Below are 17,233 nucleotides of genomic sequence, written 5' to 3'. Positions count from 1 at the left end.
GAACACGTCATCATCAGCAGCAGCAGCCATGGTAGGCCCCCCACGTATATGCTCGAGATGTCAAATGAGCAGTGGTAATCTCAGTCCATCCACCATGCGTAGACCGTTAATAGAAGTACCACTTGCTGGAAATTCTAACAGTGATCATTCTTTGGAGAGAATTGCCTCTGACATAGAAATGTGGGATCTCCTTCACTGGCTCAGGGCTGCCCAAGTTAAATTAGCATTTGAGCACAAATATACTTTCACCTTTGCCTGTAACAGCACACACAGGCGGCCTCGTATTGAATGCTATTGGTCTTTCTACCCCAATGGAGTTCATTTGTGCTATTGGAATCATTGAATGAGACAAATAATCCATTTGGAAATCTCAAAGGGCAGTGTTACCCATGTGTCTCTGAACAGCCCACACAACGCCATTTGTCACGGGATTTCTGAACATCCTGCAAGTGGCGTATTTATCTTTTACGCTTTCGCACGGGCTCCCCTATGAGATCGTCGTATGTAAGTCAAGCCAATATTACGATTGTGCGGGACCAAAATGTTATGTGATGGGTTTTAGTGTGTGTCGTCACTGGTGGCTGAACCGAGACCATCAACTTGACAGGTAAATTGGTCATGGTGTAGGCCAGCAATTACTTGCTCACACCACTCTTGGAGGAAGGGCCTTCACGAGAGAGAGCTCAAGAGAGACCTTCGAAAAGGCATTTTGACATCCTCTTCCAAGCGGTCCAAGACATCTTGGAAGAGGTGTAAATATCCACACATTTTCCCACCACAGTTTGTCGTACCCCTGCACCTCCGACGAGCATGGTTGGCTACGTACGATGCGAAAGAAGTTCAACAATACATCACATGCTTATACCGTGGCCCATCGACTTAACTTGCTCAACACGTGAGAATCCGTTTCTAATTACGGGTGGGCCTGCCCGAATTGAAACCCGGGACCTCACCTGTGAGCCGCCGCGTCCACCGCTCCAGGCTGTCTTCTTTTTTATTTAACGAAGTGCCCTGCGGCCGCGTTGCGCGTGCAGCGAGTCTACCTGGTCATGGAGCTGTGCGAGCTGGGGGAGCTGCGGGCCGTGCTGGAGCAGAGGAAGCGGCTGTCGGAGGCCGAGGCGAGGCACGTCGCTCACAGTCTGGCGGCAGCCATCGCGTACCTGCACAAGCACGGTGTGTGGCCCGCGGTGGACAACGTCAAGGCGGTGGTTCATGTCGTTTCGTGAAGTTGGGAGATTTTTAAATCCTTTATATTAAGTTCACTTGCTTGCTTGCTTAGGACCGTGCAAATCTTTTGGTCGTTTTTTAACCCACTTCCCGTGATCCAATCGAGCTGACATTTTCCACACAGACTCGTTGTGCGTGACAATTAATGTTCGTGAAATTTTTTTTTCAAAATGTTACACTTTTTAGGACAAAAATATTATATTTAATTACCAATTGCTTAATGCTGCAATGCAATCATCTGACCCATAGGTGGCAGCCATCTCAAGCCAGAGGACGAGAGGACTCTAGCCGCCACGCATATAAACGATTTATAGTGAAAAACTTTGTTTTTACGGGTTATACTTGTTACATGCTTGTCCACGAAGTGTGTGTGTGTTTGTTTGTTTGTTTAAATGTAATCTTGAGTCGACGGTTGATTGTGAGTGGACGGCAGTCGTCAAGCGTGGCGATTGCTACGACTGGCTACGATTTGACGAGACAAAATTTGAATGAAAACGCAGACGAAGATCATTTAGTCACATATTCAGAGACTGCAGTGCACTGAGGAAGATCAAAAAATGGTAATTGGCTATATACATTTTTACTGATGTCACTTATTGTCTAACTTGTCAACTAACTTGTCAATAAGTGCGTTTTAGTTTGTTGTCCTTCCCCGGCACTGCCGATTAGCGTGGTTGGCTACGTGCGGTACGAAAGAAGTTCAACATACATCCATAATTTTGAGGGGGCAACATTGCATGCCCCTCACACCAACGATTAATTACTAATAATTACTAATAGCGACTGCTCTAGGCAATGAGACTTTGAGAATGACTCAATGAAATGCACAGACTTACGGCTTGACTAAAATTCCATTGACTAAAATGAAAAAAGGCTGACTCCATGAACGTCAAATCTCAACGCTCAAGCGAGTGTTGGGGCTGCATTCAAACTCCCATCGGTAGCCCGAAGCCAGCAGTGTAAATTCCACATCCACGCGGTGGAAACCAGTTTCTGTATATAGGGTGACCACTGTTGACGTCTCACAAAGTGGAATGCATTTAATTGTAGATTTGAAGCTTTCGTGACTGCAAGGATTCATACTCTTAGGTTTTTTTTCGGTAAAGTCACGTTGGTAAAAAATGAAAATTAATAAACGTAAAATAAAAATAATATAAAATTTGTCTCATTTACTTGATACAGCAAGTGTGCTGTGACGGTTCCACCTGAAGACGGAAGCTTGTGTTGCCTCCGAAACGTCGTGATTTTTATTTTATTTTTATTTTACTTTTATTAATAAAAAAAAAATTTACCTACGTGACTTTACCGAAAAAACCTAAGAATATGGAATGCATTTCATTAACTGCAGAGGGATGATGGGCTGAACCAGCCTCCATTTGAACTTGCAGCCTTCCAACTTAACCAAAGAGCTAACCAACCGGATAATAGTAATTCAATTTTATTTACCCAGGAAAGCCTCACTGGGTCCATAAGACTTTTGTTAAGGCAAGTCCTATTAAGGATGTTTGGCCAGGTTCTTTCTTGTGTATTTGAGCTTATAGCAGGAAACGAGTGACCAGAAAAAAGAACAAAAACAGCTCCTGTAGGCCTCTGCGAGGGAAGAATACTCGAAACACTCAACTCCTGCAGAGATAGTTCAGAAGTATTCTCGCTGGACTGGTTGTCACATGTTATCACTGCTGAAGTGGACTGATTTTTGAAAAGAAAATAGCGCCGCTTGGTATTTTCAGCTTTAGTCATGAGCCTCGTGCGGAGAAATCAGATTTCTCCCCGTGGAAATCACGCATTAACACATCACTCCACGCCTCCTCGGCACTCACGGCAGACAAAACAATCCTGCACGCCGTGAAAATGTCATTAACTGTGACTTTTAAAATGAGCTTAAGAAAATAGAGGGCCACCTGGACAAATGGTGAAAAACGAATCCGCACAATTCCTTAATATAAAACAAATTGTGACCTTCCATTGGAACCTCATTTGCCAGTAAAAAATATGATAATTGGTTTTTTACCCTTCTATCTGGCAACAAAGCTGACACCTTTTTTTACAACGAGTCATGTTTGCATTGACCACAATACCTGCAGTCATAATGCAAACAAAAAACATAACTCTGATAATGTGCACTGTCCTTGAAGTTGATTGGTCCACACCCGAGACAGCTTTCCTTAGAGCCTAGTCTCACATGGGTTGGACCAGATGACGCCAAAAGGCGCACAACTCAAAGACAATGCACCATCAGAGTATGAGAGCTCGGGGTAAGCATTAAAAACCATTGGAACCTCATTTGCCAGTAAAAAATATGATAATTGGTTTTTTACCCTTCTATCTGGCAACAAAACTGACACCTTTTTTACAAGGAGTCATGTTTGCGTAGACCACAATACCTGCAGCCATAATGCAAACAAAAAACATATCAGAGTTATGTTTTTGTGTTGTGGAAGATCCTAAGAGTAGCGGAAGAGAGATCTCACGCGAGCTTGTGTGGTTCCATTGTTTGTGTCTCGTGTTTATGGAAGTGGGATTGAGTTGTGTTGTGTTGCGTGTTGTTTTCCGGGTTAATCTGGGATTATGTGTGGGTGTGTTGTTGAATATTTCACAGTAGTTGCTGCTTTGTTTTATTATTTTATGAGTAATGTAATGTTTTATTGACATATTACCAAGAGACACTATAAACATTTCACCTAATGTTGTAACTGCAGTAATGAAAACAAGTTGCATGGGCACAAGATGTTTACAAAAATATTTGATACAAAAACATACTTCAAGATTTGAGCTATTTTTGGACTAATTGTTAAACATCATTCTTATATACTAATGTTTGTTGGCATAGCATTACGAGGTATGACTCCACTGGACACTACGTAATGGAGGATGTAATATTTACGAAAAAATCGGGCAGAGTATAATTGTATCTTGTGTAAATTTAATGGCAGTAAATCTTGCACGAAAGTATGTCATCATAGCACTTCACTGCATTTCACTGTAGCGCTGTATTAATGGCAGTGAAACTGCCACAAAACGAAGTCATAAAACACTTCACTGCAGTTCACTGTAGCACTGTATTAATGGCAGTGAATCTGCCACGAAACTATGTCATAAAAAACCTCACTTCATGTCAGTGTAGAACTCTATATAACTGACCTTCAATTTGTTCAAATTCACTGCTCTGATACTTTATCCTCTTCTGCTTTCGGTCGCTGGGGTTGATCGTGTCAACACAGAGCGGTGGCACAGTGGTTCACACACCCCGAGCAACACCCTGGCCAGCCAACTGAGTTTGATTCCTGACCGTCGCTACTCTCGGTGGCGAGTGATGTGTGAAGCGGTCCTGGGCCTTGCAGAGTTCGACTCAGTCTTAAAAGTGTCGAAAAACCCAGCACTTGTGGCAATCAAAATCGGCCAGGCTTGGTGCTGGTCACATCGCCCTTATTAGGTGCTCGCTTTCAGCACTTAGACCTAACAGGGAATGGCTTGACGACGACATCAGAGACTGGTGCCAGGAAGATGTGTGGCACTCCTCAAGCATATTGGCGCAAAACAAGAAAGTGGAAACAAATTATGAAATGTGCAATGGACACACTACGGGCTATCAGCCCATAGATCGTGATGATCATGATGATAATGTCAGCGCTGGCCCCTACAGTTCGTTAAAGTGCAGTCTGTTAAAGGTTGTACAGAGGATATTTGTACTTAATACAATAGGAAATTTGCACATCTTTTGCCACCAGTTAGATGATGTGAAATGTGGGTCTATACTGCCACCTGCTGAGTGGCACGTAAAATATGGAATTTAAAATCAAAGCGTCGCTGACACGTCTACACACAGGACATTAGTTCACATTCTTCATATATATTTTAAACCTGGAGCCTATTAAATAAAAAATACTTATTCGTGATGAAAACTGCATAGCCTGGAGCGTTGTTGGCTCACGCTGGGTTTTTTTATATTTCCGTCCAAGAGAAAAAATTATACTCGACATTTTTTTTCTGCAGTGCCGTTTGGCTCATGGAGGGGGCTAATGCCAAAGATGGGAAACTCGCAGAAGCCGCACGTGGTTCCGGCTCTGATGTAGAGTGTCCGACCCTTTGATTGCCGACAGGAGAGGCTCAGATAGATCGCATTTGCTCGGGCATCGGAGAAAACTCGGAGGTGGGCGTTGCGGGAGGTCAATCCCTAGACCTTGAGTAAGGGCATGAGGTCGGGCATAAGCTGTCTCGTGGTTTTCCTGTGCTCTTTGCAGGGACCTCTGATGAGACTCCCACAGCCATCCTTAAGATGTGTTAATGAAGCCCACGTGATGTCCGCTATAGCAAGGGTCCCGTTAAACAAAAGGTTGTTTGATAAATAGAACCCCTCCACAGGGGAATGCTGATAGCTGAAGGGCAGCTTATAGGTATGTTAATGACTCATCGATCCAAACGTATAGTTACCGTAATGATACATACCTGAAATTGAGTGTGTCAACCATCGACTGTTTACAATACACACAAATGACATGCAAAGTTACGTGATCGTTTTACATTTAGGCTAACGGAGTGAACAAAACCGTAAAAATGGCAGAGCGTGTAACCGTGGTGAATAATTGTCGCTTGCTGACGGCACCAGACATCGTGCACCGGGACCTGAAGCTGGAAAATATTCTGGCGAAGAGCAGCGAGCCGCACGAGGGAATCGACCACCTCGACATTCGGGTAAAGTCCCCCCCCCACTGTTGTCCCCTGGGCCCGCAGCTGAACGCACAGGAGGCAGCCACTTAAACACAGGGATCAACGCCATATCCTCCAGAGTAAAAGCACGGCCGCTGCACCAAGTTGGCTTGAGCGTGGGCCTGCAGTTTCGTTGCATGACGTAGTAATTAATTCGTTACGCGGTGCAATTCCACGTACATTTCCGAGACGTATGCAGCACAATCGCCAACACTTGCACGGTATGATAATTGTTTTTTTTACCCTTCTATCTGGCAACAAAACTGACATCTTTTTTACAAGGAGTCATGTTTGCATAGACCACAATACCTGCAGTCATAATGCAAACAAAAAACATAACTCTGTATGCACTGTCCTTGAAGTCCTCATTTGGCAGTAACCCATGTGAGACTAGGCTCTAAGGAAAGCTGTCTCGGGTGTGGACCAATCAACTTCAAGGACATTGCATACAGAGTTATGTTTTTTGTTTGCATTATGACTGCAGGTATTGTGGTCTATGTAAACATGACTCCTTGTTAAAAAAAAGGTGTCAGTTTTGTTGCCAGATAGAAGGGTAAAAAAACCAATTATCATATTTTTTACTGGCAAATGAGGTTCCAATGGTGGACTTGCACGGTAGTTTAAATCAGTGGTGTTCTGTTGCATCACTCGCCGTATTATTCTACTGATTGCTGGGGGGGGGGGGACGGGCCGTGGTTAAAGTGCGACTTACAATCAGATGGTTGTAAATTAAAGTTCTGGGTTTGGCAGATCAACTTGGGGGTTTATCCTCTTGGTGAGAAACCTTTTGAGTGAAGCCAACAAAGGAATTACCAGCCCCAATTAGTGAGTAACTGCCGCATGTTTTCCGAAAGGGCATCGTCGCTATTTTGCGAAGTTGTGACACTGGCTAATGATGAACAGGTTGTGAGTTCACATCCCGCCGAGGGTCAGCAGTCCATCTTTGTGTATGTGTCACTAAGACGAGCACCAACTGCGATGGCAATAATGGTTGTCTTATGAAGGGACCGGCCTCTCTTTTGGGAATGTGCGATATGTTCAAAGTTTAAAAGAACATGGGGACGCTGAGTTTTTAAAATATTTATATATATCAAATTTATAGCGTGCATACAGGTTTAAGTTGTGGTACTACACATAGATGTGGACTGAAAAGCACGTCCTTTATTTTAACCTCACACACATGAAGTTAAGGAATATTATTATTTATAACAATATAATTTCACATGACGTTCACGGAAATGATCCCCCTATGGAACTGCGCGGCGAAGACTGCATGCTTGAGAGGGCGCAGGTTCAGTTAAAGCTGCCTCACTCAAATTTCAAAATCCTCTAATTGGATTCTATAATTGGCACCTTTAATTTTTATTTCTCCCCCCCCCCCCCCCCCCGATGTTTATTTTGAGACCCCGATGCTGCACGGCTCCTAATTGCCTCCTAATTTGCTTTCTAATTGGCCGTTGCAGCTGGTGAGAAGTCCTCCACCGTGTTAACTCAGCATTAAAAGCCGGGCCTAGTGCTGCTGCTGCTGCTGATGATGATGATATTGGGGTTAAATGCGGCCAGGCGAAATGTTTGTTCCCCAAACTCAAGTGTGTGCCGAGGGAGTCGTGGGTGTATTACCAAGGGCAGGTTTTATTTGGGGTTTCTCTCACTCCTGGGGGTTATCTCCACGGAAGGGGTGCTTGGAACTTATGACGCAAGCCTCATTTTGCTTTCTCAGCTACAACTTTGTGCATGCGAGTCTTTGTGGCCATTAATGAAAGAGGGCGGTTGTCTGCAGAAGTTCATTAAATCTTAGTTATTAATGCAAGCCACTAACGGAGTGTGGGTTTACATGTGATTGAGCACACACAAACACACACTTTGTACAGTGGTGGATACTTTATAGGTCTTTTTGTTTTATCTTTGCTCATGCACACACACGCCTTACTGGTTTATTGGTGCATGTTAGTGTGGTTTGGGAGACAATTGAGGAATTTGTGTGGGTTGTAACGTGAGGTGTTATAGGATTGAGTAATGCTTTTATGTATGGCACCTTTTCACTGCTTTTTGTCTTTAGAACTGTTTCTCGTGTTTAGGTTGTTTTCTTTCCCCGCAGCTCTGATTAGCACAGTTGGCTACGTACGGTACAAAAGAAGTCCAAAACACATACGTGCATGCGGCGTTCTAAATCGAATAATATGTTATCATGGCATAAATGTGTTTTATAGTAAGTCAGAATTCAAAGTTTGTCGCTGATCAAATGAGAAAGGAGGCGGTGCTCATACCTGTCGGTGGCCCTGAGCGAGTGGTGGAAATTCCACATTCCTATGCTGGGGGCCAGTTTTCGCTCCAGTACAACCGCGACGATTGCTTGCTATAATTTACAAACGTAACGTAATTCACTTCTGTGTAAAGTGTTGGTACATTATTACACCTAAGACCACAATGACAAAATGTACGCGGCAAAAAAACTGCACCTGAACATGCTTCTTTGCAGAGTAACAAAAAACACCCCCAGCAAAATGACATTACTCGTATTATATATTTTATTTTATGTAAAGCAAAATTTACATTCCGCACACTTTGCCTCCGAGCAGCATATGTGGTGTATGCATTTATATGCAGGTATGAATTCCAGCATCCAGAGACACCTTTGTATTTGATGCTGTATGAAAATAAATGCACCACATTGTATATTAATTCTCAGAGAGCAGGGGGGCGGGGGTGGAAACGATTCCGCAGAGGCGTCATTGCATCTGGAGGTGTAAAGTTTCGTGTCACTTAATACAGCTCCAATTATTCTGCAAATGACTCAAACATTTAATAATGCAAAGTAATGGTTGCCAAGCTGATTTGTGTAACGTGTGAGTCATTATTATATTAAGCAGATGCATCAAGCCATGATTGTTCATCTGCCGGTCCGTGCATCATTATGTGCATGTTTGTGAGTGCCAAAATTATTGATAACGTTACAAGTCACCGTGACAGACATAGGGGATGAATGATTATTTAAAGCAGGTGGATAAGTATGAGTTGGGGGATTTTTTTACACAATACATGTTTTAAAAACGAACCCCTACAAACTGAAATCAGACACCACAGGCATCTTCGGTGTTAGTTCCAAATGCAGGCAAGTATCAAGGGAATGAACAATACTTTTGAATTATTCACAATATTCGAACTTATTTACACTTAAAAAATTATATTTGTAAACATTTTTAAAATACGAGGTAGGTAAATCAAATAAAACACTCTAAAATGCATATGGAGGACATTTTAATGTTGTCAAGAATTAATATAAAGCCACTGTGGGTTTGTCTAGTAAAACAAACATATAAAGGCATTCGTGAATGCCTTTGCCATTCAGCTTCTCTCATAGCTGTGGTAGTTTGCTGAAATGTTTGTTTCCGATTTTTATTTTAAAAGGTCCTGCTCAATGCCAATGCCCAGCATTGGTCATCAGTTCACTTTCACAAGCGCAGCCGAACGAAAACAAAAAGGCATCTAAAATGTAGTTGGGATTTTAAGACCGGCTCCAATTTGGAAAACGCGTACAGGATCCTCAGCTATTCACAACTCAAGTAGTTAGGGCATTCATGAGGCCAAGTAAAAACATAAACAAAAGACCTCTCACTACAGCAAAGGCTTTTGTTTATGGGCCAGGAGGTGTACTATACTAACACCATTATCACAAAATAATGAGTTACAACAAGGGGTGCTCTCACTTGATTCTGGGCTCTCAAGGTAAAAACTCATTTACATCCGCAGCTCCGAGTCCAACACTGGGGGGGATTGGCGAGTTCTGTATAAATGTCGGGTGTTCTTTAGACCAGCAGAGGGCACCCCTCTGGAATCGCCGATTGAAGAGGCCGAGTCGCATTGGTGTGGCTCGCTAGGGTCGGGCACGTGCGCGTCGATTTTGCCAAGCGCTCACCCCACAGGCGCTGGGAAAACGATCGTCGAAGTTGAGTGTGAAGATCGCAACGGTGGGAACAGAAGTTGGGGCTCTTCGAATGCCTCCTGTAGCGCACGACGCCGAAAAACGGCAGCTCGGATTGAAATGAAAGAAGAGGAAAGTGATGACACGAGCGAAGGGCTGCAGATACACGACGAGGCAGCTAGGGGCTAAGAACTGGAATAATAAAGTAGCATCTATAAAATACACAACGCCGACCCGCAAAGTGAGATGCAAAAGAAACGAAGAGTAAAAACAAATTTGGCAGCAAAACAACAATAATAATTGACGGGAATATTTGTCCATTTTCTTTTTTACTCGCCGTAGAGAGAACAAATTATTATGTGGGCCCTTTTGGATTGGTTGCGGAATAAAGTTTTCTGCGTGGCTGTGATCGTTCTACATAATTGACCTCACAGAGATGCACGGAATTACACCTTGGTTCATGTCCGCACGAACCTAGAGCCTTTGTTCAATCCACTGCTGGATAAAGGCCTCCCCACTGCACTCACTAAGTACTGTCCTGACTTGGGGAAAATGTATACCGTCCGTACGAATAAAATTGTAAATATATATAACCCTTGGATCAATCCACATCTGGATGAAAGTCTGGCGGGTTGTCGGACCATACTTCACCACACCGGTCAGTGCGACGGAATAAATAATAGACAGCGTACAGCCGCGATGGCTGCCTAATGGGCGTCAATTAACGTGCAGCCAAACAACGGTCCAAGGGAATATTGCTTTGCGATTTGGAGCACGTGGAAGCGGTTCTGCATGCGGCGCGCACAGGCGACGGACGCGCTGCTGTGCTGTAAATACTCAGCGGAGGGAAACGGGCGTGCGCTCGTGGATGGCTGATTTTCAGGAGGAACGCCGGGGAAAACGAAACGCACAAAAGAAAGACGGCAAGAGGGCTCGCCCGGGAGGGGCTGTGGGTACCAGCGCAAGGGGAAGGGTAGAAAGGAAGAAGAAGGGGGGGAAAATCCAAAGCCCTTCTCTCATTCATTTTTAAATAAAGGCAGCGTCCGCGCATCTTTGTCAGCGGAAAGGGGGCCGGTGCGCTAATTAGCTCCGCAGAGTCCCATTAAGCGGGCGAGGCCCACGGAACGGAGCAGCCCGGCCTCTCCGCCGCTCACCCTTTAATCAGCCGGCCACCGAGCGGCGCGTGTGGAAGCACTGCTCACTCGCTCTCTCTCTCTCGCTCCATATCAATCTACCCGCCCCACAGGTGACGGACTTTGGGCTGTCGGCGGTGCGGGAGGGGAATGGAGCTGCCTCGATGCTTCAGTCTCCGTGCGGAACGCCCATCTACATGGGTAGGGCAACGTCTGCCCTTTGTCCGAGTCCTCTGCTTCAACCGTTGCCCTCCCCTTCACTTAATCTGCATGTCTCTCCATCTTTCGATGATTCCATGCAAAAATGAGTTGTCATTAACCCTGTACGCAGTCACTGTCTTTGACTCTGGGCCTAATTTATCTGTTATTTTATTTCGTTATGTTTTACGATATTTCCCCCCTTCGGCATTTCAGTGTGGTACAACTATCTCATGCTCTCTCACTGTCACTTTCTTCAATAACCAAGCTTTGGCATGCAATTATAATGAAGTATTTTTGCAATTGAGTTTTATTCATTCGACCCGAGCAGCTATATTAATGCTAAACTTTATCGTACATAAACTTGTACGAATGTGAATTTCAACGTGACTTTTAACTCGTATAAAACAACAATTGCTACATGTTTGCAAGTCTTCGTTAATGACGTTTTGTTATGCCCACGATGAACAGAAGTAAGACGCGTCAACAGGAAAATGTAATAATACGCTCACTCAGTATGGGCTGTTTCATTCGTATCCTATACTCAATAAAAACCCACCAGGATTTTTTTTAAATGTCCCATATAACCCTGCGTTGAATGTGAAATGTCTGTGGGACTTGAATAAAATCTCCTTTGGATCCATAAAGCATTTCAGTCTTGGGGGACTACTGTAGGGAATGTTCATTAGGATGAAATATCTGATTTTCCGTTAATAACCGTGCGGGTTTGCGTAGCATTTCACAAAGGTGGGCAATATCAGTCCATATATTAACAGAAACCTGCACGTACACCCCTTCCTCACTACGTGAGATTCAGCCTGTGGTCAGTCTACTTTATAAGGTAATGCATCTAGTTCTGCTCTTATCAGGCCTCGTTTGAGTGCTGCGAGGTAGGAAGGAGCCATATGTATCGCAACTCACGAGTCATCACTCCCAATGTCCTGTTCTGCAGTCTTGCAGTGTGCGCAGAGTGACAGATACAGCTTATTACTGATATTGATGCGTTGATGACGTTCTGCCAAGTTGCTTTGGCTGTAGGCTTTCCGTTTTAATAATGCGTTTGTTTTAACCCGTGCCTGCCCAAGAGTCGCACACAGCATGCCAAGCCCTAGTGGAGCGTCAGCAGTGGGCCTTTGTGCTGCTGCACAAGGACTGATTTTCATTAACGTGAATGCTCACCTCGTTTGAACAGCGTCATCCGATGTGCCGAGTCTTTTATCAATCCGCTGATGGGCTACTGCCTCCCCACACCTTTCAGTCGGGGAAGTTGATTGACCATACTTCACCACGCTGGTTAGTGCATGTTGGTGAAGGGATTGCCTAGGGCCGGTTCAGATATCACTTGCCATTCACATGAGCCGAAGCTGGGAATCAAACTCAGGCTATCGGGTTCAGAGCACACTGAGCTAACCACTGTGCCACCACTCCGATTATTTATCATCTACGGTATACACAGCGCAATTGAACGCAATGTTATTGTTAAGCTGTTTTTATATCGGGAAAATGATGAGGCGTTAGTAGGTTAACGTGTTTGGGTTTGAACAAACATAAGGATCTCCCAATCCAAACTCATCATCTGATTGGCCAATTACAGTTTAGCGAGCACCTCGGAAGGCAGGAACAACGCACTGCGTGGTGGTGTGGCCAGCATCCACATTAGGATGCTGTTGTTGCACCATTGCAGATGTGAACACAATGCGCAAGATATTTGTGCTATGCTGAATCAACGTAGGAGAGAGAGGTGTGTTCTAGGTTGAGACACCATTTGCCAATGGTGTTGTATATCATGGTCACATATTAATTCCAAGTCACGGAGATCTTAGAGAGTGGTGCACAAACCCCATGCATGCACATTTAACAATACGGTGATAATATACGTTGACATTATTATAATATAGCGTGTTTCTACATTAGCTTTATAATATAGTGCGTTTCACGCTATGTTATAAAGCTAATGTAGAGGCGAGTTAGAGTTAGATATGAATATCTTCAGCAATATTTATATATACTGCATATAGCAAAAGGTAAATTCCCATTAAGTGTCTTCCTTAAATATGCTATTTAACGTAATGCAATTTACATGCAAAACAATTTCCATTTCTATTCACATTCTATCGTATAATCTTGTAATATTCTTGAGTCTCTGTTGACAAAAACATTCACGTCCGAATGATCTTTCACCGAGGGTGTAAGTAAACAATTAACATCGTTATCACTTAAATGTTTCTGCAAACCCCTTCACGGTTTCAGCACCTTGCTTTGGAGAGCACCGCGTCCTCAATGAGTGATACTCTGCAACTTTATTTTGCCAGTGGCCAAATATAAACACATTTGAGCGTTATGTATATTAAAACGCACGTTGCACAGCCGTTGCATTGACATCACAGTGCGCAAGGGTAAATTGCCGGTTTATAGAAGTAAGTGGCACAAATGCCCTCACCAAAAGCACCGCGTCTGCTGCTGGGATAGATATCGGTTCTCATTGTGAGGCACAGTCTAGGGCCCTGAAGGGTTCATAACTTCACGAAATCTGTTTGTCTTGCTTTCCCTGCAGGCTTCTCTATCATCATTGCATCTGTTGGCTGCCTTGGAGGTCTTAATTCTGCCCTCACGCCTGCGTTTCACGAGTCTTCCACTGTATTCTCAGGCTGCTGCTGCTGCTGTGGTTTTTATTGAGGGCTCGTTTTGCTTTTATATACATATATATATATTTCCACACCTGCCACGTTTATTATCTTCAGAGTTAAGATTTTGAATTGACAGTCCTGCTGTTCCAAGACTGTTAAATTGTAACCGAAGTGCACGCAAAGCTCGTTCTTAATTGGTCATCTTCGTTTAACTCATTTGTGCGGGAGACGTAAATAAAAAGCATTAGGTTGCTTGTTTCTTGCATAGAACCCAGATTATTCACGACTGATGAAACCCCAGCTTCTCGGCACTGTTAGATTCGTGTTGCGATGCATTGCAACGTCATTTGTATTTCCAGTGCATTAAAATACGACCACTTCTCAAAAGAGGGCACAGGGTTCGGGAGGAGAATGCCGTAGGAAAGAGAAGAGGCGGTAAGCTGATGGGAAGGGGGCTAATAGGCGACGTTACTTAAACGAGGATGGCAGTGGAGATGTTGAGTGGACAGGGGGCAATCACAGGGCAACCACCAGTGCAATGAACAGCTGCCGCTTTGTCCATATTAAAAATCAACGTCGTCGTCATCATCATTTGTCCCTTCCAAACGAATCTCCGCCATGGCTTTCTTTTTTCGTTGTCGGCAGTATAACCTCTCAATCACGTGTCTTCTCGCCGTTTTCTCACTGCCTCCATCGCCCTGGTTTGCTATCTATCTAACCCTACTTGAGTTTGGACTTGAATATGGAGATCATTGAAGAGTAGGGACAGCCAATGATAGAAATTTCCCAGGGCCAACATGAGCTGCCCTTCCCGCGGATGGGCTCTTGAGGCCCCGTCGTCGATGCATATTTACCGTTGCACGTTAACGCTGGCGCTCTTCCGTATACGTCCCCACAGCTCCCGAGGTGATCCAGAGCCAGGACTACAGCCAGCAGTGCGACGTGTGGAGCATCGGCGTCATCCTCTACATGCTGTAAGGCCCCCTCCTCCCCCTGCTCCTTTCACTGCAGCAACAGCCCAAATAACTCTTAAGGCTGAAAACGCTGCGACCACCAGCGTCACGAACACCTGCTGCTTTGTGCATATTAAAAAACGTCATTGTCATCATCATTTGTCCCTTCCGAACGAATCTCCACCGTGGCTTTTTCTGTTGTCGGCAGTATAACCGCTGCTTTCGATCTCACTCACTTGTCTTCTCGCCTTGGTTTGCTTTCCAACTCTACTCCTATATCCTTCCACTTTTGTGTTAAGCCTACTTTTGTGTTACGTCGACCCATACAGGATCCTGTCCAGGCTTACATTAACAATGCACCAGCTCAAATAGAACACGCTAGTAATACAGTCCATGAAGGGTGCCTCCCTCCACTCTGTTAGGAGACTTCACTTTATTAAGAAACATGCGTATAGATGTGCACGTTAGCTGTTTGCACTTATGCCCGCGCTTACATGGCTATAATTCTATTGGTGGCCATTCCATGGATAGATTGGGCCCCATAAATGGGAATGTGGAATTGCCACCGCTTGCTCCAGGCCACAAATGGAGACAATCGCTGTCCCAGTGCTCTTTTGATCCTGGAGACGTGTTGACTTAATTTTACAATTCGCTTGTAACACAGTCAGAAAATGTCTAAATCATTCGAATGGTTCACATGGGGTGTCAGTTGGAAGATAATGATTACAGGGTTTTTAGAAAATATGGCGTATTCATGGAATGGGTCAGTGATTTGACACATACGCAAAAACAGAATGCACTAACACCATCCCAGCCTGTGTGTCAGTGCGTCTGTGTGCATGTGACAACATCATCGTGGGAGAATTTCTGCAATTCTAGAAATGCTTCTATTTTATTCACAGTTCTAATTGGTTAACATTATATGCTCAAGTAAAAATCCACTTTGTGGTCATACTAACGATTGCCCACATCTTTAACGTATCAGAATTGTATGCCCAGAATCGTGGAAATGCCCATAATTTCCATATTCAGTAAAGTTAGGATAGCAATAGGATATCAATACACACCAATAAAGAAATAATTCCAGACATTCTCATTCCACCCAAGGATGAAGGCCTACCCATACCGTGTCAGACGTGGCGGTTCTTTGGCCGTGCTTTATCACACTGGTCAATGCTGGTTGGAGAAGTGTGAGGGCACCAGAACGAGCGGTTAAGGTATCACTCGCCACTTGATGTTGGCCATGGACGGGGATCGAACTCGGCTTGCTGGGTTCATAGCGGAGTGTACTAACCGCCGCGGGAGCGCTGCAACTGAATAGCAATACTCTTCGAATTTCGATTTAAAGCTTTCGTGACTGCAGGGATTCATCTTCTTGGTTCTTTCGGTAAAGTCACGTAGAATGGAAATAATAAAATAATAATAATAAAACATAATAAAATAATTCTCACGACGTTTCGGCCACAACGCAAGCAGCCGTCCTCAGGTGGAGAATAGGTCTGTCGGGAAGACACGTCGTGAGAATTATTTTATTATGTTTTATTATTATTTTATTATTTCCATTCTACGTGACTTTCCCGAAAGAACCAAAAAGAGGACTCTTCGAATTGTTTTTTTTTGTGATCTTAGCAATTAGGTAATGATGGGGTCTCCCCACACTAACCGCTCTCTGCACAGTGCGATTCTGGGGTGTTGACTGGGCTGTTTCATGCCCGCTGCCATTGTTTCGCTCTCATCTGTAAGCCCCCTGGCCAGCACGCGACGAGCGACTGCCTCTCGCCTCCCGTTCCGCGGAGCGCCTCACCGCCGCGCTCTGCTGGAAACGTCTCTGAAGCCGCCAGTGGGGTCCCAGTGGCGGGTTTGCGAGTTAGATCCAATGCTCGAGGTGAACGAGTTACGTTGTAATCTTTCATCCGTCGTCGTGCAGTGGAAGCTACTTTTCTCGGCTCGTAATTGGCGTAATGAAGTGTGTGACCCACGCTCGCTAATGCACTATAAGGATGTGAGGCTTTAATCACGTGTACTGCTGATCATCTCGCCAGCGAGCAGCATAACAACTGGTTATTTAAGCCACTAGCAATTATCTTAACGACCCCTTAAAGGTCAGCTGCACGTAGCCTACAGTAGCGAAGACTTCAGGTGCTTGCCCACATATCTCTCCTCTCTCTCAGCGTTGAATCGCAACACTTCTAGGCACGCTAAGCAGTGGCGGGTCTTGGCTAGCCTAGATAATTGAGTTTACATCGTTCGTGGCCTTGTTAAAATTAGCAATCTTGTTTGATAGCGGAATATTCGAGTGTCATCAGTACCTCGGCAATGGAAGGATTTGCAAGCCGTGGATTGTGCTGACATGCATTGTATTAATGCATGAAAAATGTAATTACGTGCATAAAGGGTAGGGCCAAAGGTTCCTTTCTCCCCGCTGCATTAGGCTCCTTTTATTTCAGGAGACAGACAGCCTGAGCC

General features: G+C 44.4%; 1 protein-coding gene and 1 long non-coding RNA gene across 3 annotated transcripts in view; one reads left to right on the top strand and one right to left on the bottom strand.

The window, feature by feature from the left end:
- LOC144933793 (serine/threonine-protein kinase 33-like) overlaps nucleotides 1-17,233 on the top strand; it is a 98,645-nt gene that overhangs the window by 49,469 nt on the left and 31,943 nt on the right. For both annotated transcript variants that reach the window (XM_078858921.1, XM_078858920.1), the window contains exons 5-8: nucleotides 1,035-1,173; nucleotides 5,834-5,919; nucleotides 11,103-11,190; nucleotides 14,713-14,788. In XM_078858921.1, the coding sequence (XP_078715047.1) occupies nucleotides 1,035-1,173; nucleotides 5,834-5,919; nucleotides 11,103-11,190; nucleotides 14,713-14,788 (389 nt within the window). The remainder of the gene's footprint in view (nucleotides 1-1,034; nucleotides 1,174-5,833; nucleotides 5,920-11,102; nucleotides 11,191-14,712; nucleotides 14,789-17,233) is intronic.
- LOC144933796 (uncharacterized) overlaps nucleotides 1-17,233 on the bottom strand; it is a 50,537-nt gene that overhangs the window by 19,664 nt on the left and 13,640 nt on the right. The window contains exon 2 of the long non-coding RNA XR_013637091.1: nucleotides 1,044-1,160. This is a non-coding gene — a long non-coding RNA (uncharacterized LOC144933796). The remainder of the gene's footprint in view (nucleotides 1-1,043; nucleotides 1,161-17,233) is intronic.

Source organism: Lampetra fluviatilis, chromosome 8 (genome assembly GCF_964198595.1).
Source record: "Lampetra fluviatilis chromosome 8, kcLamFluv1.1, whole genome shotgun sequence".
Taxonomy (NCBI): domain Eukaryota; kingdom Metazoa; phylum Chordata; class Hyperoartia; order Petromyzontiformes; family Petromyzontidae; genus Lampetra; species Lampetra fluviatilis.
Note: the sequence above shows the minus strand (reverse complement) of the source record. Positions and strands in the feature narration are given on the sequence as shown.